Source organism: Malus domestica, chromosome 09, assembly GCF_042453785.1.
Source record: "Malus domestica chromosome 09, GDT2T_hap1".
In the NCBI taxonomy this organism is placed as follows: Eukaryota; Viridiplantae; Streptophyta; class Magnoliopsida; order Rosales; family Rosaceae; genus Malus; species Malus domestica.
In genome coordinates, this window is record NC_091669.1 from 6,291,344 (window position 1) to 6,318,190 (window position 26,847).

General features: G+C 39.4%; 5 protein-coding genes across 6 annotated transcripts; 3 read left to right on the forward strand and 2 right to left on the reverse strand.

The window, feature by feature from the left end:
• Positions 1 to 2,457: 2,457 nt before the first annotated feature.
• LOC103419811 (lipoyl synthase 2, mitochondrial-like) lies at positions 2,458 to 4,679 on the reverse strand. Its single transcript, XM_008357900.4, has 4 exons — positions 4,143 to 4,679; positions 3,835 to 4,046; positions 3,226 to 3,605; positions 2,458 to 2,859 (listed from the first exon to the last, which is right to left on the reverse strand). The coding sequence occupies exons 1-4, from the start codon at positions 4,571 to 4,573 to the stop codon at positions 2,740 to 2,742; spliced, it is 1,143 nt and encodes a 380-aa protein (XP_008356122.1). The 5' UTR covers positions 4,574 to 4,679; the 3' UTR covers positions 2,458 to 2,739.
• Positions 4,680 to 9,888: 5,209 nt separating this feature from the next.
• LOC103419812 (protein STRUBBELIG-RECEPTOR FAMILY 3-like) lies at positions 9,889 to 16,013 on the forward strand. 2 transcript variants are annotated; one of them, XM_008357903.4, is made up of 17 exons: positions 9,889 to 10,296; positions 10,494 to 10,685; positions 10,876 to 11,005; positions 11,101 to 11,172; positions 11,652 to 11,717; positions 11,853 to 11,924; positions 12,016 to 12,087; positions 12,175 to 12,246; positions 12,323 to 12,388; positions 12,516 to 12,581; positions 12,688 to 13,127; positions 13,226 to 13,638; positions 14,361 to 14,632; positions 14,735 to 14,873; positions 15,072 to 15,208; positions 15,309 to 15,465; positions 15,568 to 16,013. In XM_008357903.4, exons 2-17 carry the CDS (start codon positions 10,565 to 10,567, stop codon positions 15,673 to 15,675), a joined length of 2,403 nt encoding a protein of 800 aa, XP_008356125.2. In that variant the 5' UTR covers positions 9,889 to 10,296; positions 10,494 to 10,564; the 3' UTR covers positions 15,676 to 16,013. The 2 variants fall into 2 exon arrangements, with proteins under 2 accessions (XP_008356125.2, XP_028963779.1); XM_029107946.2 differs by having other exon boundaries at positions 10,179 to 10,296; positions 10,487 to 10,685.
• Positions 16,014 to 17,195: 1,182 nt separating this feature from the next.
• Positions 17,196 to 20,725, forward strand: LOC103419813 (secretory carrier-associated membrane protein 1-like). The gene is made up of 12 exons (XM_008357904.4): positions 17,196 to 17,451; positions 17,827 to 17,934; positions 18,053 to 18,115; positions 18,354 to 18,387; positions 18,471 to 18,593; positions 18,977 to 19,039; positions 19,121 to 19,214; positions 19,416 to 19,461; positions 19,550 to 19,617; positions 19,978 to 20,026; positions 20,182 to 20,247; positions 20,345 to 20,725. The coding sequence occupies exons 1-12, from the start codon at positions 17,398 to 17,400 to the stop codon at positions 20,429 to 20,431; spliced, it is 855 nt and encodes a 284-aa protein (XP_008356126.1). The 5' UTR covers positions 17,196 to 17,397; the 3' UTR covers positions 20,432 to 20,725.
• A 380-nt stretch (positions 20,726 to 21,105) lies between these two features.
• Positions 21,106 to 24,507, forward strand: LOC103419814 (pentatricopeptide repeat-containing protein At1g73710). The gene has a single exon (XM_008357905.4). It carries the CDS (start codon positions 21,328 to 21,330, stop codon positions 24,355 to 24,357), a length of 3,030 nt encoding a protein of 1,009 aa, XP_008356127.2. The 5' UTR covers positions 21,106 to 21,327; the 3' UTR covers positions 24,358 to 24,507.
• A 30-nt stretch (positions 24,508 to 24,537) lies between these two features.
• Positions 24,538 to 26,568, reverse strand: LOC103419860 (pentatricopeptide repeat-containing protein At1g03540). Its single transcript, XM_008357948.4, has one exon. It carries the CDS (start codon positions 26,495 to 26,497, stop codon positions 24,611 to 24,613), a length of 1,887 nt encoding a protein of 628 aa, XP_008356170.3. The 5' UTR covers positions 26,498 to 26,568; the 3' UTR covers positions 24,538 to 24,610.
• Between the last annotated feature and the right edge of the window lie 279 nt (positions 26,569 to 26,847).

Sequence of the window (26,847 nt, forward strand, 5' to 3'; positions counted from 1 at the left end):
GGCCACCACTGCGCTGCTGCATAGTACTCAGCTGACCCGATTCCCTCCCGCGAAACGAACTCGTTTCAGTTCGATTCCTCTTCCCCATCGAAGGCTCCGATGCCCTCGCCAGAGGTCTGGCAGCTCTTTCCCTCCGGGCGGCGAGGTCGCCGGAGTAAGGACGCTTGCTACGCGCCGCCGTTGAAGAAGCGCCATGCACTCTGGGACCCATATCTCTCTTCTGCTTACTCGTAACCTCGTCGTCTCTGGCGTCAGTTATGGTGGTGGCGGTGGTTGCCGTCGAATATGAGAAGCTCTCGCTGAGAATGACCCCACAAGGCTCTGAAGCCTGGGAAGGCTCGGCGGAGTCGGCGATGTCGACGGCAAGCTCTTTGGGCGGCTGCTCTGGTTGGAGCTTCGGAGGCGACTCTGGGGTAATTTTGGGGATTTGGGGTTTGAAAATTGGGGTTTCGGAGAGAACCTCTTTCACCGACTCTTCTTCGATTTCAACAACCGGCGGCCGTGAGTTCGGCGGTGCTGCGGCTTTGAGTTGGGGTTTTGGGATACGGGTCGGGTGGGGTTCCGCGAGGGAGGATCTGGCGTGGAAGTGGCTGTTGTTGGGGCCATTTGGGTGGTGGTGTGGTGGCGGTGGGTTTTGGGTCTTGGCGGTGCCGAGACAACAACCCATTTTATGGTTTTATTTTAAAGCAGAGACTTTCAGCTTTCAGAGAGTCCTTTTGTGCTACTGGACTAGTGAGTGAAGTGGAGGTGGGAAATTAAGATTTGAAAATTTAACGGTCATAAATTGGAGAGAGTCTGAAATCTGAATGAAATTGAAAGGGATTGGGGGTGACAGTGAGAGGAGAGCTGCAGGTGGACTCGGTTACACTCGTAAATATTATATAAGTGGACACAAAAGTAACCCAACACGCTCACGAGTTATAATAAAAGTGGTTAGACTTTTTTTTCTTCAAGTTTTTAACCGTTTATATTATGACAGTTAATGGTAGCGTGTATTTCTACCACATTAAAAAGTATATCCTTGCCCTATTATTATATGGTTTCTTGAGTAACCATAAAAGATTTGCCCAAAAAAAGAGTAAATTTAAATTTTTTGTTCAACTACAATATTCCGTAATATTAAGTGTATCAAAATATTAATGTTTAAAATGAATCATGAATGTGATGTAAATAATCTGTTCTTTTAGGGTGCGTTTGGTACGTGGGACGGGACGGGACGGAACGGGACGAGGCGTTCCGTCCCGCGTTTGGTGCGCCAAAAATGGGTGGAACGGGCTGTTCCACGGGACAGATTTTGAGTGTTTTTGCGTTCCACCTCCCCCCTGGAACGGGTTTGTTCCACGTTTGTGGAACGCAATGTTTTACCATTTTAAGACAAATATACCCCATGTCTTTTTCAAAAATTACACCTTCGTTCCGTCCCGTCCCGTCCCGTTCCGTCCCGTTCCGTTCCGTCTGCGTACCAAACGCATCCTTAGGCTTTTTCAAAAATTACACCTTCGTTCCGTCCCGTCCCGTCCCGTTCCGTCCCGTTCCGTTCCGTCCGCACCATTAGGTACCGTTTGGTACATGGGACAGGACGGGACGGAACGGGACGAGCCGTTCCGTCCCACGTTTGGTGCGCCTAAAAACTGTGGAAGAAGTTGTTCCATGAGACGAAATTTGGCTGATTTTTCGTTCTACCTCTTCCCCCTGGAACGACCCGTTCCACATCCGTGGAACACAAATTTATAACATTTTATGACAAAGTTTCTCCTTATCTTTTTCAATACTTACATCATCTGTTCCGTCATGTTCCGTCCCGTCCCATCTGCGTACCAAAAGGTACTCACCCGTTTATTTTACATTTTATTGAATACAAGAGGTGCAAAACTTGATATTAGATATCATTAAACTCAATAACCATATCGAAGCATAATCATATATTATTGATAACGAGTCGATACTTCAATCATATAAATGTCAATATGGTGTCGATACGTTTATTGCTGAACGTTTACCTAACAAGTAACATCTTATTAGTTGGCCTAACCAAGTTTTTAAGAAATCTCAAATGGAAGAGAGAGTTTTAGTACGGACATAAGTTTAAGAAAACAAAGCAGAAAGATCAGATACCCCACACGCCACCACCTTCAATACTCAATATGGTCCCCAGAGCAGATGCCTGTGAGCTTGTGACCTACAAATTGAAGACATTGGGCTTGAAAGCCCCCAGAAAATACAGAATTTAGGACCAGAGTAGGACCGGCACTAAGTACTGCTACCAACAAACAGGTGGGACTAACAAGCAAGGAATATTTAACTACCCTGCCTATTCCTTCATCATGATACTGTATTAAGTTTTATAAGATGGATCATCGGAAGGCAGCTTCCAGCAATCCGCGTTGGACATTTCGTGCGTGTTTAGCGCCAAAACTAGAATCCTAAACAAAAAACGGAGCACGTATACATGATCTATTATCGAAGAACGGGCAATGATTCTTGTTATTAAGTATTAATTAGCTGATTAACAGCAACAATCACAAGAATATAAGACCTCAACACCAGAGGGATATCTGATAATTACAATGAATTGAGAACACAATTGGAACCGATATCGTAACAAGACCAGGTAAGCTTGGGCCCTCTATAATCAGCACTTGTACAATACAGAGAATGAGCAGGAGAGAAAATAATACAGACTGAAACCTCATGGTAAGAAGACATGAAGATTTTCTGTGTAGGAAACAAACCCACTCATCACGAGGCAGAAACATGCGAAGATGAAGCCCGGTCTGATTCTATCATAGATTTGATGTAGTATTCACCAGCTTTGTATGACGACCTTACCATGGGACCAGATGCCACATATCGAAATCCCTGTTCCATTCAAAATATACAGTTACTAAACTGTTATGCATAAAAGAGGATCATATGATAGTAAGCTTGATACGGTGAGATGGTATTGTATTAATTCATGCCATGAGATCCTTGTGAACAAATTTATATAGGTGAGGCGGGCCAGTAGATCTTTTGTTTATCATGTTGAACTCCCAATATAAATAGCTTAACCTAAAATTCGGTATCCTATCCGAGTGATACGAAGTGAATACTAATAATGAGAAAAGGAAACACTACATATCAAGTCAACAGGGAAAAGAAAAATATGGAGGCAATACTGCTACCCTAGCCAAATAAGACATTCCCATAGCCAGCTTAGTTAAAAACAAAAGGATAGAAGAATACCATTTCCATGCCAAGAGCTCGGTATCTCTCAAAGGCCTCAGGAGTAATGTATTCAGACACAGGCATGTGGCGCTTCGAAGGTCGCATGTATTGACCAAATGTCATAACATCAACACCTGCTGCTCTCACCTTCTCCATTGTCCTCACAACCTGATCAGGTGTCTCCCCGCAGCCTAACATTATTGAAGTCTTTGTAAGTGTTCCTGCAGGAGCATGGTCTTTGGCCATCATTAAAACATCTAAAGATTGCTTGAAATTGGCACGGTGATCCCGCACTGCCCTTTGAAGCTCTTCAACTGTCTCAATATTGTGAGCAAGGACATCCAATCCGGATGTTGCAACTTTCTCTACGCAGCTCGAGTCTCCCCGAAAATCAGGAACTACAAGAAAACATGCAAAATCAACAGCACATATGAACTCTAATCGCATAATTGCCAAACTTCACATCCATTAGCTTAATACTCACAACCTCTTACTCATATAAGCTTAAAAAGGCAATATTTTGTCGAATGAACGTAAATGTTCTGAATTCCATACCGAGCTGACTCTATCATCCTAATTCACACATTATACTAAAACAAATTCATTAATTAAAGAACAAAATCATACCCAAAGCCTCAATGAGCATGCTGGGTTTAAGCACCTTCAACTTTTGCACGGTCTCTGCAAAATGTCCGCTCCCTTGATCGGGCAAATCGTCCCGGTCCACGCTAGTAATCACCACATAATCCAAACCCCAAGACGCAATCGCCTCCGCCACATTCGTCGGTTCATTAGGGTCCGGCGGTGGCGGAGTCCTGGAAGTCTTCACATTGCAAAACCTGAAAATTTCAACCCAAAACCAAAAAACTCCCATCAATGCAAAATCCATTAGACACAGCAATTATCTCACACGCGCATTTCATCAAACAACTTACCTGCAACCGCGCGTACACGTATCACCAAGAATCATAATCGTGGCAGTGGCGGTGCCGGTCTCGCCGCCGGACCAGCACTCGCCGAGGTTGGGGCACTTGGCCTCCTCGCACACCGTGTGAAGCTTCAATTCCCTGAGCTTTTTCTTGATCTGAGTGTACTTTTGGCCGCCGGGGATCGACTCCTTCATCCATTTCGGTTTCGGGAGAGGGTTCTTCTTGGTTCCGACTTCAACAGAATACGGGCCTTCGCCTTCCACGAAGTCCGTCAGTATCGGAGACTCGGCGGCAAGGCGGGCCCGCAGGCCTGCCAGAGTTTGGGGGAATTGGGAGGAGGAAGTGGCGGTTGAGGGCGGGGTTTGGGTGGAGGAGGAGAAGGACCGGGCGGTCGATTTTACGATCCGAGCCGCTAGGGCTGTGAACCGGGTCTGCATCTCTCGTTGGGTTTGCGATAATGCGATCGGAGACGGAAAGAGATTCAGATGGTTCGACGATGGTGGGGACGAAGAAGGTGATGAGGATTTGGTGGTTGGTTTGGTTGGCGCAGACAATTTTGGATCTGAAATCACGGCCCACGTTTGATTTAATTACGGGCCTTGTGGTTTGGACAGTTTTGGGTCACTGGGCCTGAGAAATTTACAATCAAACATTGTGGGTTTTTGACACACTTCAACCCTAACCAAAATGTTAATGAGAGGTTTTGAGTTCGAGTTTCGTAGATTGCTAGTTTGATATCAATTTGATATGAAGGTACATAAGGAAAAGAAGTGTATGAACGTCATTTTTTTTAACTAAAATGTAAATAATTGTCCAAAAATCGTAAACAAAATGTAAAAAAAAATGTCTGAATCATTGTGTAATGTGTGATTAACAAAAAAAAGGAACAAATCGACGAGGTTCAACCAAAACATGAACAAATGGAATGTTAGAAGCATAGAATATAATTTGAGATAAGAGTTGGTGCCTCTAAGATTATTTTTAAACTCTTTTAGAAGTTTATTATGCAAACTCTTCAAGGTACGTAACACAATTTTGATAAAAATCATATCATTTTGAGATTTTTATACCCAGTGAATTGTTACGAGGGACTTGTAGAGATTTAGTTTAGTTTCGCTCTGTCAATATCGCTTGTACAAGAAAATGGAGTGTCTTGTCGACAAGGAAAAATAAGACTTTTATTGAAGTACTGAAAATGTTGAAACAAATAAAGGCCCTTGTTCCTTAATTTGGAAGAAAGGAAAACGATGGGATTTCATGTGATTGGAGAGGATGGGATAAATTAGTCAAAGTATGTAGATTGGTCCCAATATTGAGAATTGATCCTATATTTTATAGTAGCTTGATTATGCCGTGATGCAGCAGGAGAGATTTTTTGTGTGCCGGGAACAAAATCTGATACACTAAAAATAATAATACAATTGGTTAGAATCTTGAAAAAAAAATTCAATCAATTGTATTATTACACTTAATATATTAGACCATGTTCCCAAACAATGAAAAATTAGAACTTGTGTTTGATGGGGGAGTTCATGAATTGAGCTACTTTTTTTCTTTTGGTCTGTATAAATTTAGCTACGTTAATGTGATGAACATAACGCTTATCACAAATCCGCACTTGCATGCAAATATGGTTATGGTTTTCTAACAAGTGGACCCCTAAATTTTGTTTGCACCAATAATTATTTTTATAAACTATCACATAATGTCATTGATTCAGCTATTCAAATATAAACAGATGACAAAATCTTAAGCTTACAACATATCAACATATTAGTAATAGGGGTGTGATATCCACACACCCCATTTTACTTCTCACACACCCTTTTAATTTTCGGCCGTCGGATCGGATGAATTGAAGAAGATCAACGGATAGAAATTAACAAGGGTGTGTGAGAAGTAATTTGGGGTGTGTGGATAGCACACCCCTAGTAATATCATGAGACGCGGTAGTCGCCTAAAATAAGACAGATTATTGTGCCGACATTTAATTCAATCGTGTCAACTTCCGATTTGTTGATTTGAGCATCAACCTTTAGTTTTGAACAAATAGCATCTATTCAATTCAATCGAAAGGTGCAGTTGATTGCGGAGGGCACCACAAATAATAATAAACATTCTCAGAGAGTAGCAGTAACGGTTTGGTGATGTCAAAAGAAGGATTCGGATTAGGTAATGCATGACATACATGCATTCTTCGACCTTTTGATAAATTGACAACACGACGATGATATAATTGTTGAAATATTCTATGTTGGCCTTTATTTTTTTAAGAAAAAAAGAGTTTAAATTCTTAACCTTCCTCAAACTAATACCTAGGCTTGTTATAAAACTTCACATCTGTCGGACTGTACATGTGATAATTAACAATTTTAAGGATAATATCAATGTTGTTGAAAGTAGGTATTTGACTCATCTCTCTGATAATTTGACAAGAACAACAGATGATGTAAGTCAAAATATGTTTATTGTAGCTATCTGGCCTATTTAATTAACTTAGTTTAACATGCAGTCGATATTTACTTAGTTTAGATTAACATGCACAAATATTTAATTAGCTGAGATTAACAAGCACTCAATATTTACTTAGCTTAGCCTAATAATTAGTATGAGTGTGACTTAGATAGCCTTATTAACAACTAAAAATCAGTTATAATGTTGCTTTCTATGTCTTTCTCCTCCAACTCCATTGCCAGATATGCCCATTCATTAACATCATCTTAATTTGAATCCTCCAAATTTATGCGCATGACCTAATTTATTTTGTTTGAACAAAAGGAGATTTCAACTTGCAATCTTTCCAACCATTAGAAATAACAGCAACACAGTATTTCTGTCACACTCGCCCTTTCTCAAGTCAAAATGGTATTAAAAATATTGCACCAAATCACTATATCGAAGACAATAAGCTTTGCTTCCTTTTTTTTATTTTTATATATTGTATATAAAGAAATGGAGCGTTTTAAGTTAATCTAAATTTCAAGACAAGGGCTACTTTATCATCACCATAAATTAAGCAATAAAGGGATCTCGCACAAACGTGTGAGACGATTTTAATTGTCAAGCATGAATGGTCAGAATCAGCTCACGCGCGCATACACGACTATTAATCATAACATTTTTGTACGTAAGTTTTATGAATAATGAGTTAGATTAGAGAAATCATATTATGTTTGTACATTGTGACATGTCATACATTGATCAATAATTGGGCAAAATTAACTAATATAATTAGTAGATAATCACCTCTTAGTTACATAATATGGTAAACCAACCATCACATTTGAACGTTAGCAGACAAAAGAGGCAGCTGCCAACCTACACACCAATTTCAGCGGTGTTGTCGCCGTGGCACGTGCCGTTTGCCATGTGGGGTTCTGTAATATACTATTTCTTCCAGGGACAAAACAGACTACTACAAAAATATGATCAAATCGGATGACGTCAGCAAAACAACGCAGGCGTTGGCATATTCGGTAATTAGCATCTTGTAATTTAAACTTTATTATTTTTTTTGGATATTTCATTTTAATTAAAGAAACTTGATTTACAGTTTGTGATTTTATAAAATAAATAAAAAAGGTTAGTAACTCACTTTATGCATGCTTTATTTTCTTTTGATTTTTTTACTAATTTGTCTTTATTTAATTAAATTATTATTTCACCAAATTTGTCTTTTTTGTCCGCATTCTTTTCATGGCAATCCTAAGAATTCCGTGATCGTAACCGTACATCGTACATGTGCAGTTAGAAATCATTTCAAAATTTAAAATTAAATATAAATTGCACTTGATGAAAACTAATTGCATGATGTACGATAAATGATCACGATCACAAGATTCCTAAGATCCTTAAGAAAAGAATCCAATGAGGATCATTTTCCATATATAGAAAAATAGTCGGTGGGGCTTCATTGGCAATTGCCAGATAGATTCCAAGATGAATTGACAGCTAAAAACCGCTTTCCATTTTTCAGATACCCAATTTTTCTTCAATTTTTCTTACGACTCGTGACTTTTTTCTCCAATTTCTGCTTTTTCCAAAAGCCGCTTTTCCTCACCTCCAATTTTATTCCACACTAACATTTATGACAAAGAAAAAAATGAACCGGATTGACGCTCCACCTCATGGGCTTCTGGGAAAGACCACAATTATGACCGTTTTCGTAATTTTGTTTTGCAGCGGATAGTATTGATATCATACTAAATTTTACTTTTCATATAAGTGTATTCAATTTATGCTGTGAATCAAATAAGTTGAAAAAGATTAACGACTAAAAATCACCAAAAATATCTGAGAGGCAAAAATACGTGTGTAAATAACAGTATCCTATGTCACTGAGTACTACTATCTTGTATCACTCGTTGCTTAAAAATGAGACGTTTTAAGTACGATTCTCATCAAAAGTAAATTTAAATTACATTATTACTAGCTAATTATAAGGTAAATAATATCATTTTCTAAATAAAAATAAGAGTATCCTACGTAAATGTGTGGTGTTGCATTTTGTGGGCTTTTAATTGGCTGGACGAAAAAGCCCATAACAAGTTAAGAAATCATTTCGACAAAACACGTGAAGGCAATAGAAAACTGGCGGGTATTATTGACTGTACGGTATTTTATTGTAAGAAAAGTTTTGAAAATTAGTTTTATCGGTTTCTCTTTACTGACCACGCTACGCGCGCGTGGGAAGCGTGGCGACACATTTACCGGGTTGAACAATGAACTAATTTCAGTCCAAAGGAAAGAAATCGGATCCCCTCCCAAGCAAATGGTGGGAATCCTTATGACCACATAACACGGGTCGTTGAATTTTAATTCAACAACTACAAACAGATAATCATTCTAAAAGTTATAATAATGGTAATCGTTTGATCAAAATTCAACGGTCTGTGTTATGTGATCATGAGGATTCCCACCATTTCCTCAGGAGGGGATCCAATTCCCAAAGGAAGCAAACATCTCAATGAATTTTTATTATTTTTTTCAGTTTATTTCTAATTTTATGGAGAATGATGGAAATATGGAATTAAAAGATTGTTTTTTAAAGCACGTTATCTTCAGTTAATTCAACTTTTAAAAACTTCGTGCATGACCATATAGTCTAATGACATTCAGTCTCTATTTTGTTGAAAAAAATCTTAAGTTCAAATTTCGCGTTTAACTGTCGTAAATAAAAACTTTAGGACAAAAGTTATTAAAAAAGAAATTCACGATACGTAAGATGATATATTTCTCCAATAAGTTCAATTGATTTTCTACTTAACTTTAAAGTATTTTAAGATCACATAATAATTGAAGGCATTGAACATTATATTTCAAAGAAGGAAAATTTCTTGAATAAAGCATATGAGTAATGCGCTCAATCTTCACAAAAATGACATGATAATCATTAGGTTTATCATTTTTTTTTTGTTCAACTGCTGAAAATGCTCTAATAACAATCATCTATCATGTTAATTAATTAGATATATCATCAATCGAACATAATGATAATTACAAATTTAGATATACTCACAAGATTCAAGCATCCTCACAAGATTTATCTTCCTTACATAGTAAAGAAAAATGAATTTGAATCATATGATTTATCTCCAAATTCATGTCTTGCAGAAAACTAAAAGTATTTCAAAATTTTATTATATTTAGAAGATAAAAAACAAATTTAACACGCGCTCCACGCAGAGCGTGGACTTGATATTTATTCTTTTCTTGCAAAGAGATAAGTATGACTTACGCACACACTTACACTGTTCCTCAGTTGAAGTTTAGAGAGAGAAAGACAGAAGCTTCACAGCACACCCCCTTCTCCCTCACTCTTTCTCTCTCTCCACCTTTCTGCATTTTCCTCTGCCGTTTTATCCCACTTTTTCTTTTCTCCCAAGGCTTAAAAAACAATTTCCGGTAATTACCAATCCAAATTATGACGCAATAATTCTGTTGACGTCCCTCACTTCCATGGTTCCATTGCTTAATTCATTGAATCTTAGCTCTTAAGGTTTTTTTATTTTCTCTTTTCCTTCTAAAATATTCCCGGATAAACAAATCACTACCTTTTCCAGAAAGCTCTCTGCATTTCTTCTGCATTATTTACTTCAATAATCTCCATTGATTTCACTCAGCATTTGCTTGGTTATTATTTCACCTCTCCACTTTCTCTGTAAGTTCATCCCGTTGCTTTCTTTTTACCAGAATGACATGCTTCTGTATTTGATTCTCTTGTGAAGTTGTTTGTTTTTGTATTTTGGCAATTGGGTTTCCATTTTCTGGGAAATTAAGATCATGGGTTGTTTTATTTTTGTATAATTAATAATCATGTTTTAATTGTCTGGTTTTTGTTCTTGGATTTGTTTTCAGATTGGAAGATGATTTTTAAGTGATTGGATAGAGAAAAGGAGAATTGAGAAGTATTCCAAAACTTGGGATCAATGGGAAGGAAGAGATCTGTCCTGGAGCACAAGAGCTTGAAGATCTATGCTGAGGTTTCAGTGGGGTTGCTTTTAATCTACTTTGCTCAAGTTTCTCTTGGAGCAACTAGTTCTAGTGATGGTATTTCTCTACTTATTCGATCGGTTTTTCGCTGTAATGTGGCTTCGGTGTGGTGTTTTTCGGAGTTCATATGCGTTGGTTTAGAGTAATTTTCTGTGGAAACATGTTTACTTGATTGTTGTTCTTAATTCTTATGGTTAATTGGAGATGTAAACACTTATTGTATGTGTTTTACTTGTGGTTTGATCAGTTGCTGCAATTAACAACTTACACGCTGCGCTTGGCACGCCTGTGCTTCCCGGGTGGACTTCTGCTGGAGGAGACCCGTGTGGTGATGCATGGCAAGGTGTTCAATGCAACGATTCTGTAATATTGGGAATGTACGTTAATCTCTTGCTCGCCTTCTTTTATCGATAGAAATTTTTAATCGTAACATGTGAATTGTCAGTGGCTTATGGTTCTAATGATTTTATAGAGTTCTTAATGGCGCTAATTTGGGAGGAGAACTGGGTGAAAACTTGGGAATGTTTGCTTCAATACGGGCTATGTAAGTTGTACTCGCTCACTCTCTCTCTGGTTGAACTTGATGTGTGTTTACGTGCGTGAGGTTGTTGGTTTGTTATATCTTTTGATTCAAGTTATTTTTTCATTCACTGGCATTAAAATCCTTTACATTGTTCTTCATTTCAAGATAAAACTGGCAAAATGGGAGTGATATGCAAGAGGGGACGATTGCGAGTAGATTTTTCTGTTTGAAGTTCACTGCATGTTTTTTTACATGAAGTTATTTACTTTGGATGATAGTGTGGGGTGCCAAGCTCATTCTAGATGGTGTTCGACATGGTTCATTAGGATGATAATCAATTTGACAATGTGACTTGTTTCAATTGTGCATGTGTGCGCCGCATATAGAATGCAAACTGTCGGGGAATGATCGTAGAATACTTGCCTCACATCATAATATGTAGCTGACCTTATGTTTTTTTTATACATTTGTGGATTATTGACATTGGTGTTTGTGTGCAGAGATCTAAGCAACAATCATATCGGAGGAAGTATTCCATCCAATTTACCTGCCACCCTGCGCAGCTTGTATGTTCAACCTCTTTATGGAATTATAATGTTGTACTGCAAATAATTAAATACAAGCCCGAGACTGCTGAAATATTTCTACCTGTTGTGCTCACATCCTTGTGCAAAAGATTTGATAGTCTTTACCTTTGACAGTTTTCTTTCAGCTAACCAATTTACCGGAAGCATCCCAGATACTGTAGCCTCGTTAACTGTGCTCACAGCAATGTAAGTCATCAATTTGCTAGCTTTTGGTACAGCGCAGCAGCTCCCAGTTTTTTATATGATTGTTTCTAAGTTATGCTATTTCGCCAATCAGGTCTCTTAATAATAATCAATTAACCGGAGAAATACCAGATTCCTTCCAAGGCATTCCAGGGTTGACCAACTTGTAGGTTCTTAGTCTGAACTTTTTGGAATTATACTTTCCGGACTACTATTGTTGTCTGTTAGTGGCTGATATACATACTGTTCGCAGAGATTTTTCCGGTAACAATTTGAGCGGCCAACTGCCACCCTCTCTAAGAAGCCTAATAACCCTGACCACTCTGTGAGTATCTTGTGTCTGAGGTTTTTCAATAAGCATACTTTATCTCGATGAGTTGAGCTAACTCCTCTATTGGCAGACATTTGCAGAACAATCTGCTGTCTGGAACCCTCGACGTTTTGCAGGATCTTCCCCTAAGTGACTTGTAATCCTCTAAACAGTTCATTTTATTTGTCATATACAGTACTCAGAAGTTTATAGTATTATCTTGCCTTCTGATTAGGTCTGCTGTTTCTCTCCCATCGTAAATGATTTTCTGCCTTGTTGAACAGGAATATAGAGAACAACCTTTTTGCTGGACCCATACCTGAAAAGTTGCTCAGCATCCCGAATTTCAAGTGCGGTTTCATACACTGTAGACTTATCGTTAAATGAAGCATTAAGTTTTATTGTTATCAAGGAAAGAGATTCTCCACATAGCTAATTCTTATATTTGTAATGCAGAAAAGATGGGAATCCATTCAATTCTTCTCTTGCTCCAGTCGCTTCACCAACATCCCCGTTGACTCCACCCACATCCACGTCGAGCCCGCCAGCACCTCCACTGCCATTTTGGGGACCACCTACTGGGAAAACACCTGGCAGAAGTCCTCCAAAAAATGGGACGGTTGATGGACCATCTTCACAAGATACATCAAATTCTGGAAAGCAGAAGAAATTTCTAACTAAGAAAAGGGTGGTTGGAATATCAATTGGAGGGGCTTTAGTGTTTATTATTTTTATACTAGCGATTCTGTTTTTTATGCCAAGACGTAGTAGACGAGGAGAAGAGGCTGACGGAATTTCCAAGCAGCATCAAATAGGTGCATATACAGGTGACAGGGAAAACCCTCCCAGGGACAATGGGTCCTTGGTGGTTCTACCGGCCAATCCAATACAGAAAGGTAACTTCTCTCACTTTTTTCTTCAGTTTAATTTCTTTTTCAGCCGTCCAATTTTATTCATCTTATTCTAAGAAACTCACTAAAATCTTGGTGAACAGTTCCAAAAGAAGCAGTTGTGACGCCCAAAGAGGATAATGAACCAGAAACCAGAAGAACATGGGCAATTCCAAAGCCAAATGACGAGCAAGATAGAAAGGTACATAAAATTGCTGCAGCACCAAAGCGAGAGGATAGTTTGAGTGCACTTGATTTGTATTCAATGCCTGCTCCTCCTCCTCCTCCACGTCCCCCTCCTCCACCACCGCCTGTTCCGAAGGTCATTGTGAAGCCAATTGTGCCTACGGAACTGCCTACACAGAAGCCTGCCACCAAAAGTCCAAACCGTACAATTTCTGCAAAGCGGTTTACCATTGCTTCCCTTCAGCAACATACAAACAGCTTTTCTCCGGATAACCTTCTAGGATCAGGCATGCTGGGAAGTGTCTATAGGGCACAGCTACCTAGCGGAAAGGTCTGTGTCTTTATGATGGGTTTTGCTTTTATTGCATATACCTAATGGCTGAGTCGTTGAATGAAATTTATGTTTGGTGCTTGTTTTGTACCATTTTAGTAATTTTGTTATGCTAGGTCCACCAGCATTGCTTGATTGCTTTCAACAGCTTTCTTGTTTACAGTTTATTTATTATCTGCTATGTGTACTTCAAACCTGAGAGTTCTTTCTGAACCATAGGATCGACAAAATAACCATGTGGCATGGGTACGTCTAATTCTTTATATAAGGATTCGGTGCTTCATGTTCATTATGTGATAAGTTTTTAGCAAACCAAAACCTATTTTTCCCTTCATTCCAAGAATATATGAATTGACACATCAAATGTCAAATTTGATAAGCAAGTTCAGGACGATCAAAATCAAGCTGTTAAACTTGATAAGCGATTTCAGGGAGACTTCATAATATCTATGAATTTCACTTTAAGCAGATAAGATGTGGATATTTTAGTTTATAAAGACTAAAGTTTAAATGAAGTCTTATCTACATTTGCAAAAACATCAAGGCATAGGACAGAGTTGCATGAAGAGAGTTATTTCATTTTGTCAGGTACTTTTGTATGCATGAAGAAAATCTTCTCCCTTCCCGCGTCATGTGCTTCTATCTCTTGTGATCGAGCAGTTTCTGTTATATGCATAGAATAGTTTAGAAACTGACACTATTCTTTTGGGATGCTTTTGCAGCTACTTGCAGTCAAGAAATTGGACAAAAGAGCTTCTAGTCAGCAGAAAGAGGACGAGTTTCTTGACCTGGTAAACAGCATTGACAGAATCCGGCATGCTAATGTTGTCGAGCTTATGGGTTACTGTGCAGAGCATGGTCAAAGGCTTCTTATCTACGAGTATTGCAGTAATGGTTCACTGCATGATGCTCTGCACATAGATGATGAATTCAAGAAGAAACTCCCATGGAATGCTCGTATTAGAATGGCACTTGAAGCTGCAAGAGCCTTAGAGTGAGTACAATTTCCAAACATAGTCGTTACACTTCTTTTTCCCTGATCAAATGGTAATCGGAGATACAGTGAGTCTAATTCATTTTTGTTTTGTTTGAGAAGGTATTTACATGAAGTCTGCCAGCCACCTATTGTACACAGAAATTTCAAGGCTGCCAACCTTCTCCTTGATGATGACCTTTCTGTGCGTGTTTCTGACTGTGGCTTGGCTCCCTTGATATCATCGGGATCTGTGAGTCAGGTGCGTCATTGTTCTACATTTTTTTTTTAGTTGCCTTTTTTTCTACAAAGGGTCACGAGTCATATCCAACATTGATGACTTAAGTGTTTTGGAGAAATTTATTTTATTTCTTCTTCGTGATTAGCCATTGAACCGATGATACAACTTACCGTCATTGCCAATGCTACTTACTAATACTAAATTGTTTCTTACTATCAGTTGTCAGGACAGCTTCTATCGGCCTATGGTTATGGAGCTCCAGAATTTGAGTCAGGAATTTATACTCATCAGAGTGATGTTTACAGCTTTGGGGTGGTAATGTTGGAACTATTAACTGGCCGGAAGTCCCATGACAGGTGAAAAGAATGAAAATTTCAAGTTCTTAATTGCGTTCTCACCCCCATCCTCTCGACTCCTGCTTAATTTGTTTCGTATTTGAAAATTTTGAATTTACAGCACAAGGAACCGAGGGGAGCAATTCCTGGTTAGATGGGCCACTACCCAGCTTCATGACATTGATGCACTATCGAGGATGGTTGATCCTTCTCTAAATGGACAATATCCTACAAAGTCTTTATCGCATTTTGCAGACATTATATCTCGATGCATTCAGGTGAGTAACGCCTTTTTGACTTCTTAAATTATGCAGTCAAGTAAGACTTTGTTTTATGGAGTTTGGGACATAATATTCTTCAACACGGATTGTATTCTACAGTGGGAGCCAGAGTTCAGGCCACCAATGTCTGGAGTTGTCCAAGACCTTTTAGACATGATACGGCGAGAGCCTAATGGCAGTGGATCAAGTGAAGACTCACTCTTATGAAAAAAGACCTAATGACCACACTGTTAATGATGGGGATGCACTAGTTGCGGCTACTACTAAGAAGAGACATCCGCGTAAACATGCAGTAGATGATGGCCGGAACTATCACCACCAACGTTTGCATCACAAGCGTTTCCAGAAAACTCACTGCAATCAACCACAGTAAGGTTCTGGAATGTGAATAGCCCAACAGTCCGATTCTGGTGTCGATATTTTGTGGTCATTCTATTATTATTTTAACTCGTGCAGCGACGTCTGTCCTGCAAAAATTAGCCAACCAATTGTTTGGCAATTTTTCGCTTAAATTTTTTGATAGTGAATGATTTTCAGCTTGTGTATATCTGCGATGCCTACAAACTTGATTTGCTACCGGTTCAGGCGTTCTATTCCATTTCGTAACTGATCTGCACTGCGAATTTTCGACGGATTGAAATGCCGAACACCCGAATCACTCGTAAAGCACGGCAGGAATTTGATTCGTTCTGTCATTAGGCTCTTCACTCACAGGCTGATCTGATTGTAGTTTTAGCAACATCTTGTGAATGCATGAGTGAAGATGAAGTTAAAACTGGTTTTGGTATGTCTTTCAACCTAAACGTGGTGCTAGGATGGACACTACGTTGACATGTTACAACCAATTTGGCTGCATGTATTCCGATTTCCGCGTATTTGATAAATTGCGTACACGTGAGGAGGTGTATTGAAATATAAAGAAGTTACATGGGCAATTTAGTAAAAGTGAATGATAACTAGCGGTTAGTTGAAACCATTTTGATAGGTGTCGAATAGTTAAAACAAATTTGATAGCTTAGTGATTGTGGTTGTACATAATCACCGCTATTTTCGCTCCCTTAATGCAGGACTAGAAGAATTCGGAAAATATATATGTGAAGGTCTTTCGATGACTGTCTAAATGTTTTGTATGAGTCTCTTTTGTACCTACCAAGTATTTGATGTAATGCCTTTTAGGTATGTCTCAACAGGTTGTGTCGACAACATAGACAAATTCTGTTGATATCACTCATCAAATTGTTTCAGCATATGTCGATATTTGTGGACAAGTGCGCGATATGGTTTGACTGACGACAACACCTAGTGCTCGACAAAATGACTCAGTGAATAAACTAAATGTTTTTTAGCGCTCTTTGCACTCTATTTTTATCTAAACTTAAACCTTGAACATTGAAACCTCATAAGATTTGAATTCTGAATCAGCCACTGAATGCACATAATCCATTTCAGTGGTAGCCGAATCCAATACATGACGATGTTACGCCCTTCTTACATTTAAATTTAATTTCTATCAATAAATCTAGTGAGTGTGACAGTATTAATTAAATAAATAGGCCTCCAAATCTTAACTGATAAGGAAATGACTAAAAATATACGATTTTTTTCTTCCCATTTTTAATGTCTAAAATATGACACGTCGGATCAAACAGAAGGCCCCACACCACGCTTCCCCGCCAAACGGTTTTATATAAATATTTTCTCTGATTTTCTGTTTCAATTTTCCCAGGAAACAAACGGCTCCCACTAGAACCAAGGCCGTACGTACACTCTTTTGTCTCACCAATCAACCGCAATAACCTCTCTCTCTCTCTCTCTCTCTCTCTTCATGATCGACGATTCCGATTCCCAAAACCTGTAACCCTCGCATTCCCGATTAGGATTCCCATTGTTGTTGCAGTCGCCAGAGCGTGGATCTCCTGGTTCGCCCCCATGAATCGATACGATCCGAACCCTTTCGCCGACGAGGAGGTCAATCCCTTTGCGGTGAGTGCCGTTACAGACCTACATTTACGTATACGAGTTTTCGGGATTGGAATTGCTGAAATGTTGCGCGAAATCTTCAATCTGTTTCCGTTTCTCTTTGATATTTGATTGCAACAGGAATTTGAAATCCGCAATGTAGCTTCCGTTTAGGTTCTTAGAAAAGGAAGAAAAGGAAAGAAATAAAATGTTTTTGGGGTATGTGAAATTGGAGAATTTGATCTGACTGGAGGGGATGTTCCCGCCCCCTTGATTCCGAGTTTGTATTGCTTCCCTTCCCGTAGATTAGAGTAGTTTAGAATATCGCATTTGTAAAGAACATTCCCTTCGTTTGTAACTTTCCATTTCACTACGTTTTTTGTTTTGTTAAATTTGTAGAATCCTGGAGGTGGAGGTGTTTCCCCTGCAAACCCAAGGCTTTCGCCCCTTCCTCCGGAACCCTATGATCGCAATGCAACAATCGATATTCCTCTTGATAATTCAAAGGTAGGTCAATACATGCAAGATGCTGAGTCACATTGTCAAGGCTTTTTTTCATCTGTTATTAACTTGTTTTACAAGCAATTAATGGTTTCTGTTTCCTTGTTATTTTTTGTTGCTTTAGGGTTTACAAGCAAAGGAGAAGGAACTCAAAGCTAAAGAGGCTGAATTGAAAAAGAGGGAACAGGTGCTTTCCCACAAACAAATTTCCCAGACCGTTACACGTAATTGTTGCAATGAGAACGAGAATAATCAACCACTTTTGATTGAATGTTTCGGTGAACAAAGTATTTGATCCAAGTTTTTTTGTTTGGACACCATTATACAGTCCTTGCAACATTGATTTGAATGAGATTTTTATGCTTTTAGACAAGTTACTCTTCTATTTGGTAAGTGGAGTTTATGATGTTATTATCCATTTCCAGGAACTAAAGCGGAAAGAAGATGCCATGCAACGAGGTTCATCCTTTTTCTGATATGTGCTTGTGAAAAATTATGACACCCAAAGTCCATATCTGTGATTCCCTTGTTTTGTTTGGCAGCTGGAGTTGTTATAGAGGAGAAGAACTGGCCTCCATTTTTCCCCATCATCCATCATGACATTGCAAACGAAATCCCAATCCATCTACAGAGGATCCAGTATGTTGCGTTCACAACATATTTGGGTAGGTTAAGTTTTATTTAATTTCTTTTGTGATCGTCCACACAGGTGCCTCAGTTTCCACATGATATTTGATTGCATAGTTTTCGTTGATCGCTTTTTTTGTTGTATGTACTTTAGTAGTTTGAGATTAAAACTGCTTAAAAAAGTTATATCATTGCCAGAAAACAGGATCTAGAGGCAATATGGATTGCATGCTTTGTTCAAACTTACTTACAATTTTCAGGGCTGAGATTTGCTTTTGCTTTATTTGGTTGGGTTGAGGCGATCTTGTTGAACTTTTTACACCGTACCTTGTTTTGGTACCAAAAGATCTTCTAAGTTCAAACTATTAAATCAAATTGTTATGTGGTTGCTTAAATTGACAAAGTTCATGGCATCGTTCAGGTTTGATTGTGTGTCTTCTGTGGAATATTCTGGCAGTTACCGTAGCCTGGATCAAGGGAGAAGGTTTGATCTGTGACTTAGTGTAAACGTATTAACCATTATAAATAAACTCATAATTTAGTCTGAACTTGTATCCCCTTGCAGGTGTAATAATTTGGCTTCTGGCTATAATCTACTTCCTAGCAAGTGTTCCTGTAGCCTATTTCGTCTGGTATCGCCCTCTTTATCGTGCTATGAGGTAATTACAATTCCATGGATATGACCTTGTTGTACATCACTATGCCAAAATTGTATACGAGATTCAAGGCCTATGCATTTGATGATTGTGCACTTCTCGGTCATTTGTCCAACATATCTTATATCTTATACTTTTTTTTTGTTGTTTTTTCATCCTAACATATTAGATCTCATAGTTGTAATTGTGTACCATCTATTACAGGACTGATAGTGCTCTGAGTTTTGTTGGGTTTTTCTTGTCTTATCTGGTGAGTTTATTTTTGTTCTTCCTGCAGTTACATTTTCTACATTCAAGATGTGAAAATTAGCTCACTTTCGTGCCCTGATTTTTTGCAGCTCCATATTTTGTTTTGCATTTACGCTGCAATTGCTCCTCCAATCTTCTTAAATGGGAAATCTATCACGTAAGTTAAGTTTTCTTAGCCGTGCAGTCTACAAGGTTTAGTAATGGCTCAGTTACATTCATTCTTTCGTTTAGGGAGGAACGAGGCAGATATGCAAAATGAATAAGGGATGCATCATTCAAAATCTTACTTTTCAGCTTGACATTGCTCTAGTGTATAATTTGCATCCATGTGTGGGCTACTCCTATAGTTATGATTTCGTGCAGATCTTGTTAGTTAAACTATTCTCCCAATATTTGCTTCTTCTAGTCGTATTCCCTTTGTCGTAATGAAATGATGTATATTAATCATATTTCCTCCTGAATACTGTTTTCTTTCTGTTCTGAAGCTGTTTTTTCTATGGTGTGATCATGTTGACAGGGGTATTTTGCCTGCCGTAGAACTGCTGAGTTACAATGTTTCGGTTGGGGTAAGTTTCGGGCTTTCAGTATCCTAGCAGTGTTACTCATAAGAATTTCAATACAATGGAAAACCTTGAACTGTTATTCTGCTCTGTCAGTGGTTTGAATTTTTCTTTTGAGTTGATGACCCGGTGAAGACTCAGTCTTTGTTTCTTCCTTTCAGATACTTTACTTGATTGGTTTTGGGTTGTACGTCTGCGAAACCCTTCTCAGCATCTGGGTTATTCAGGTTCGACGATTAACCAACTTGTATTGTTCTCTTGCCCTTAACTCTGCATTTCCTCCCCCTCCCCATCGAACTAATTCTTCGTGTGTCGCATTTGCAGCAAGTATACACGTATTTCCGAGGCAGCGGAAAGGCAGAACAGGTGAAGCGGGAGGCTGCACGAAGCACCATGATGGCGGCAATGTGAAGTGGCGAAAACCTATGGATTTCGGGTAGTAACTTGTTAGGATTGTATTTTTTATTTTTTTGGTCAAAGGTTTCTTCAAAAACCAGAAGATTTTGGGGATACTAGTAACTTGTTAGGCTGTGCAGTCAGATGGATGTTGCTCTTTGAGTTCCTACTTTTGTTCATTGAGTGGTAGTTCATGATTTTTAGTCACATGGGCTTTCCTTCGATTGTCTTTACAGTTTTGAATTTGCTTCAACTTCAGTCTCTCTGTATTCATATATAAATAACTGAAAACATTAACTTGTTTGGTAATTGTTTTCGCTTTCAAGTGGAAACTATTTCGAAAGTTGTTTGATGGACGTTTTCGCTTTATGTATAACTTGGAAATGATTTTTTTTCTTGGGATCAAACTGTGAATTTTGTTGTCGAGAACATGTGACATAGAGCCTTTGACACTTTTCGAAGTAATGATGGATTTTAGTTGAATAGTAATTATTAAATTCATTGAATTTAATTTTCATACACTTTTATACTTCAAAAGTAATTATGAAATAAGTACTCATATTTAATGTTGAATTAATTTTGTAAGCGTTCAAACGCTTATTGACCATCAAAGCACTTCTGATTCTAGTCGATAAAATATAACTCAGAAGTGTTTCTATCTCACAAAAGCACTTTAAGAATAAGCCTGTGTCAAATGCTTTTAAAAAAAAAAAACTCTTTTTTAGGTTACAAATTGAATTTCTAATAAAAGTTTCAAAGTATCTGGTCGGTTTTGGCCCTGAGGCTCATCTGGTTCCTACATGAGAGGACAAGCCTGCAGGGGTTGCGGCAGGAAAAACCCTAATAACACTCTCTGAGCTGAAAAAACCGGCGAGCCCCCACCGCCGACGAGTCAGAGTAGAAAGCAGGCAATGATGCTCCACAGCCAGAGTTATAGCTCCATGGAATTAGGCCAAGAAAGTTTCCAGAGCTCAATTCACAGCCGCACTTTTTCACCAAGTAAGCTTCGCAACCTTCATCATCATCAATGTCTTTTCGGAGCTAGGAATTTTCTAAAATTTAACTTACCCAATTCTCCGAATGTCGAAAACATTGGGAATTCACGAGCTCAGAAGCAGAATTTGAGAGGTTCTAGGGTTTTGGTAGGGTTTAAGCTTCAGTGTCATTCTAAATCGTTGGTTTTTCCCACGAAAGTTTCTTCTATTAATGGTAAGAAGAAGGGGTATGGAGGCGTGTTGCCTTCGATTTTGCGATCTCTAGAGTCCCAAAAAGATGTTGAAAAGACACTTAATTCGTTAGGTGAAAATTTGAATCCGAAAGAACAGACTGTTATTCTCAAGGAACAAAGGAGCTGGGAGAGGGTTTTGCGCGTTTTCGAGTGGTTCAAGTCACAGAAAGAGTATGTTCCCAATGTAATACATTATAATGTGGTGCTTCGGAAACTGGGTAGGGCTCAGAAGTGGGATGAATTGAGGCTTTGTTGGATTGAAATGGCGAAAAGGGGTGTTCTGCCAACAAACAACACATATGCAATGCTCGTTGATGTGTATGGGAAAGCAGGCCTTGTGAAGGAAGCACTTTTGTGGATTAAGCACATGAAACTGAGGGGAATGTTTCCGGATGATGTTACCATGAATACAGTTGTTCGGGCATTGAAGGATGCAGGAGAGTTTGATAGGGCAGACAAGTTTTATAAAGATTGGTGCACTGGGAAGATTGAGCTCGATGAGCTCGATTTGGATTCTATGGGTGACTCTGTAAATGGTTCTGACTCAGAGCCTATTAGTTTTAAGCATTTCTTGTCCACTGAACTTTTCAAGACAGGTGGGAGAATTCCCACGTCAAAGATTACGACCTCATTGGATACACAGAACTCTGATCGAAAACCACGACAGGCATCTACATATAATGCTTTGATTGATTTGTATGGGAAGGCAGGGCGTCTTGATGATGCTGCTAATGTGTTTGGAGAAATGATGAAGTCTGGGGTGCCAATGGATGTTATAACTTTCAACACTATGATCTTTACTTGTGGAAGTCATGGTCATTTGTCGGAAGCGGAAACTTTGCTTAGTAAGATGGAAGAACGTGGAATTTCTCCTGACACGAGAACTTATAACATTTTTCTATCTCTGTATGCTGATGTGGGGAACATTGATGCTGCTCTGAACTGTTATACAAAGATCAGACAGGTGGGTCTTTCCCCAGATATTGTATCTCACAGGACTATTCTTCATGTGTTATGTGAGAGAAACATGGTCCGAGAAGTGGAGAATGTGATTCAGGATATGGAGAAATCTGGTGTGCGTGTCGATGAGCATTCTGTTCCTGGTGTCATCAAGATGTATATTAATGAAGGACAGCTTGTTCGGGCAAAGTTGTTTTACGAGAAATGTCAGTTGAATGGTGAGCTGTCATCAAGGACATGTGCAGCAATTATAGATGCATATGCTGAAAAGAGATTTTGGACTGAAGCTGAGGCAGTATTCTATAGGAAGAAAGACTTGGTAAGACAGAAGAAGGATGTTGTGGAGTATAACGTCATGATCAAAGCTTATGGCAAGGCAAAGCTTTATGATAAAGCATTTTCTCTCTTCAAAGGCATGAGAAATCATGGGACTTGGCCCGATAACTGCACATATAATTCTCTCATTCAGATGTTCTCAGGAGGTGATTTAGTGGACCAGGCAAGGGATGTTTTAACTGAAATGCGGGAAATGGGTTTTAAGCCGCACTCTCTAGCCTTCTCTGCTCTTATTGCATGCTGTGCTCGCCTTGGCCAGCTTTCTGATGCAGTTGATGTGTACCAAGACTTGGTAAATTCGGGGGTCAAACCAAATGAATTTGTATATGGTTCTTTGATCAACGGATTTGTAGAAACTGGCAGAGTTGAGGAAGCATTAAAGTATTTTCGGCACATGGAAGAATCTGGGATTTCTGCAAATCAAATAGTTCTTACTTCCCTCATAAAGGCATATGGTAAGGTGGACTCCCTTGATGGAGCGAAAGTACTCTATGAGAAGTTGAAAGATCTAGAGGGTGCCCTAGATATTGTTGCATCTAACAGCATGATCGATCTCTATGCAGATCGTGGGATGGTGACTGAAGCCGAATTGATTTTTGAAAAACTGAGAGCCAAGGGTTGGGCAAATGAGATAACATATGCGACCATGATATATCTTTACAAGAGTGTGGGCATGCTTGATGAAGCCATTGATATAGCAGAGGAAATGAAACTGTCAGGTCTAGTGAGGGACTGCGGTTCATTTGACAAGGTAATGTCATGTTATGCCATTAACGGGCAGCTACGGGAATGTGGCGAATTATTGCATGAGATGGTAACTCGGAAACTCTTGCCAGACATCGGGACTTTTAAAATATTATTCACGATATTGAAAAAAGGTGTTTCCATTGAAGCAGTAACGCAGTTACAGTCATCCTACCATGAAGGGAAACCTTACTCTAGGCAAGCTATCATCACTTCTGTCTTCTCTATGGTGGGTATGCATGCTTTGGCGCTCGAGTCCTGTGAAAAATTCACAAAAGCTGATGTAAAGCTTGATTCTTTTCTCTGTAATGTTGCAATACATGCTTATGGGGCGGCTGGGGAGATCGACAAGGCTCTGAACATGTTCATGAGAATGCAGGATGAAAACTTGGAACCAGACGTTGTAACGTATATTAACCTAGTACGTTGCTATGGAAAAGCTGGTATGCTTGAAGGTGTGAAGCGAATATACAGCCAGCTGAAATATGAAGAGACAGAGCCAAATCATTCCTTGTACAAAGCCGTTCTTGATGCCTATACAGATGCCAACAGGCATGACCTTGCCAAATTGGTTAGCCAAGAGATGAGATACGCGTTCTACTCAGACCATCAGACGGGTTCCGAAACTAAAGACGAGTCTGCTGAGGCAACTTCAGAGCTAGAGGATTTGTAATTATTTTGATGTGATAAACTCCATGTGGTGTCACACTGTACAGAAACACATTTATTCGTGCATCTAATACTGTATCGTTTAAATGGGCCAGGTTCGGCGGAACATGTACTGTATTTCCCAATTTTATTGAATTAAATCTCAATACCCCAACACTAAGCGCAATTTTCTTTTCCGATATAGTAGGGCAAAAAGGGAACCATTCATATTTCATGGAATGCGAGGAAGAACATGTATTGACTTTCAGATAATACCCCTAAACAACAGGAAATCTGATTCTACTACGAATTTCCACGTCTCCGACACGAAGATTAGAACCTAATTGACTGTTGGATTCAATCCAGCTCTTAGCCGGCATCTTTTTAACCCCTCTCTGTTGCATTATCCTCCCAATCTCCGAGGCGTCATTCCATCGGCCTGCTGTTCTATACACATTAGCTAGAAGAACGTAACTCAGATGGTAGTCCGGTTCTAGTTCTATCATTTTCTTCGCTATGCGCTCTGAGGTAGCAAGGTTCGAACAGGTTGTGCTAGCACCTAGAAGAACTGCCCAAAGAGACGAATCGTTCCTGCAATCTGCATTCTCTATCAAATTCTCAGCTTCTTCCAGTAGTCCCGCACGGCCTAGGAGATTTACCATACAACAATAATGTTCAATGCCAGGTTTAATCCTGTAATCTTTGGTCATCGCAATAAAGTTGCTTCGTCCTTGGTCAACCAAACCTGCATGACTACAAGCAAAAAGAACCCCTATGAAGCTGATATAATCGGGCTTAATCCCCTCGTTAATCATCTCATCAAATATTTTAAGAGCTTCTTCACCTCCCCCATTCTGAGCAAACCCACAAATCATGGAGTTCCATGTTATCAAATTCCTAACTGGCATCTTCACGAAAACTCTACGGGCAAAATCTATGTTGCCACACTTTGCGTAAAGATTAACTAAAGCTGATTCTACAATAACATCTCTCCAACCACACCTTCTCACATACTGGCAGTGAACCTCTTTCCCGTGTTGTACAGCTGCCAAACCTGCGCATGCACGAAGGACAGTTCCAAAACTGTAGAGGTCGGCCTCTTCCATTTCCCTGAAATGCTTAACGACAGATTCAAAGTCTCCAGCTTGACAGTACACCCCTAGTAATGCAGACCTAGAAACTGAGTTCTTCTTTGACATCCTATCAAAAACACGCCAGGCATTCTCTACTGACCCGCATTTTCCATACATGTCAACCAAGCTACTCTCAACAACCACATTCCCATAAAGTCCATATGTAATGACCTTAGCATGCACTTCTCTACCTTGCCTCAGCCTCCCCAAGTTGCCACAAGCAGTCAATACCGTCCCAAAAGTAAAACCATCCGGCGACAACCCATGATTTCTCTGCATCAAATAAAAGAACCCCAATGCTTCCTCAAACAAATCGCTTCTCGTGAAGGCAGAAATAACTGATGTCCAGCATATAGGACCTGGTTCAGACATTTCATCAAACAGCCGGCGTGCATCTTCCGACCTACAATTCCTCCCGTACATGTATATCAAAGCACTAACAATCACATCATTCGAATCGAACCCACGCCGGAAAACAACTCCATGAAAGCACAGGCCAAGCCTCAAGTCCCCAATCTCCGAACAAGCTTTAACCACAGCAGACAAAGTGAAGGCATTTGGCTCAATCCCAAATTTCAACATCTCCCAAAACGTTTCAATCGAATTTCCGGGCTTTCCAGCCCGAACGTACCCGGTGATCATCGACGTCCAAGAAATCACATCCTTAACAAAAAGACCATCAAACACTCTCCGAGTCTCGGACATATTCGGAACCAACTTGAAATACAGAGCAAGCAAGCTGTTCCCAACGAACCGATCGGTTTCAAGGCCGGACTTAACGACATGGGCATGTACTTGGAGGCCATGGTTGAATGAAACGGCTTTGGTGCAAGTTTGTAAGAGCGAAGCGTAAAGGATCGGTTTGAGGGTGATTTCGCCGGAATCAATGGAGTTGAGGACCCTAATCGCATCGGGGAGTAAGCCCAACTTGCAGAGTTGGAGGATTTTGGATTGTTTGGGTGATGGGGTTTTGGTGTTTTGAAGATTGAAGGAGGTGAGAGAGCTGCAATGGCGTTTGAAGACGAGCTTCATGAAAAACTGGGGACGACCGGCGAAAACGACCTTTTGAAAATATATAGCCGTTTGGAAACTCTTTTCGTCCATGGATTTTCCGGATTGTTTTTAAAATAGCTGAAAATACTTTTGTTGTAAATATTTTAGGAACTAATTTTCGGTAAAAATGTTGGTAAATTTAAAAATACACTTGGTGTGCTTCCTTCATTTGCATATCTTCAATCTCTTGAAGTCGAACATAAGATTACATATATACATATGTTAGTTTACCAACTTAATAAGTCAATTATAATTCATTCATCAAAATCGAACATAAAATCCTCAACTCACAAAAAGAAAAAGAAAACATCACTCGACTGAAACGTCAA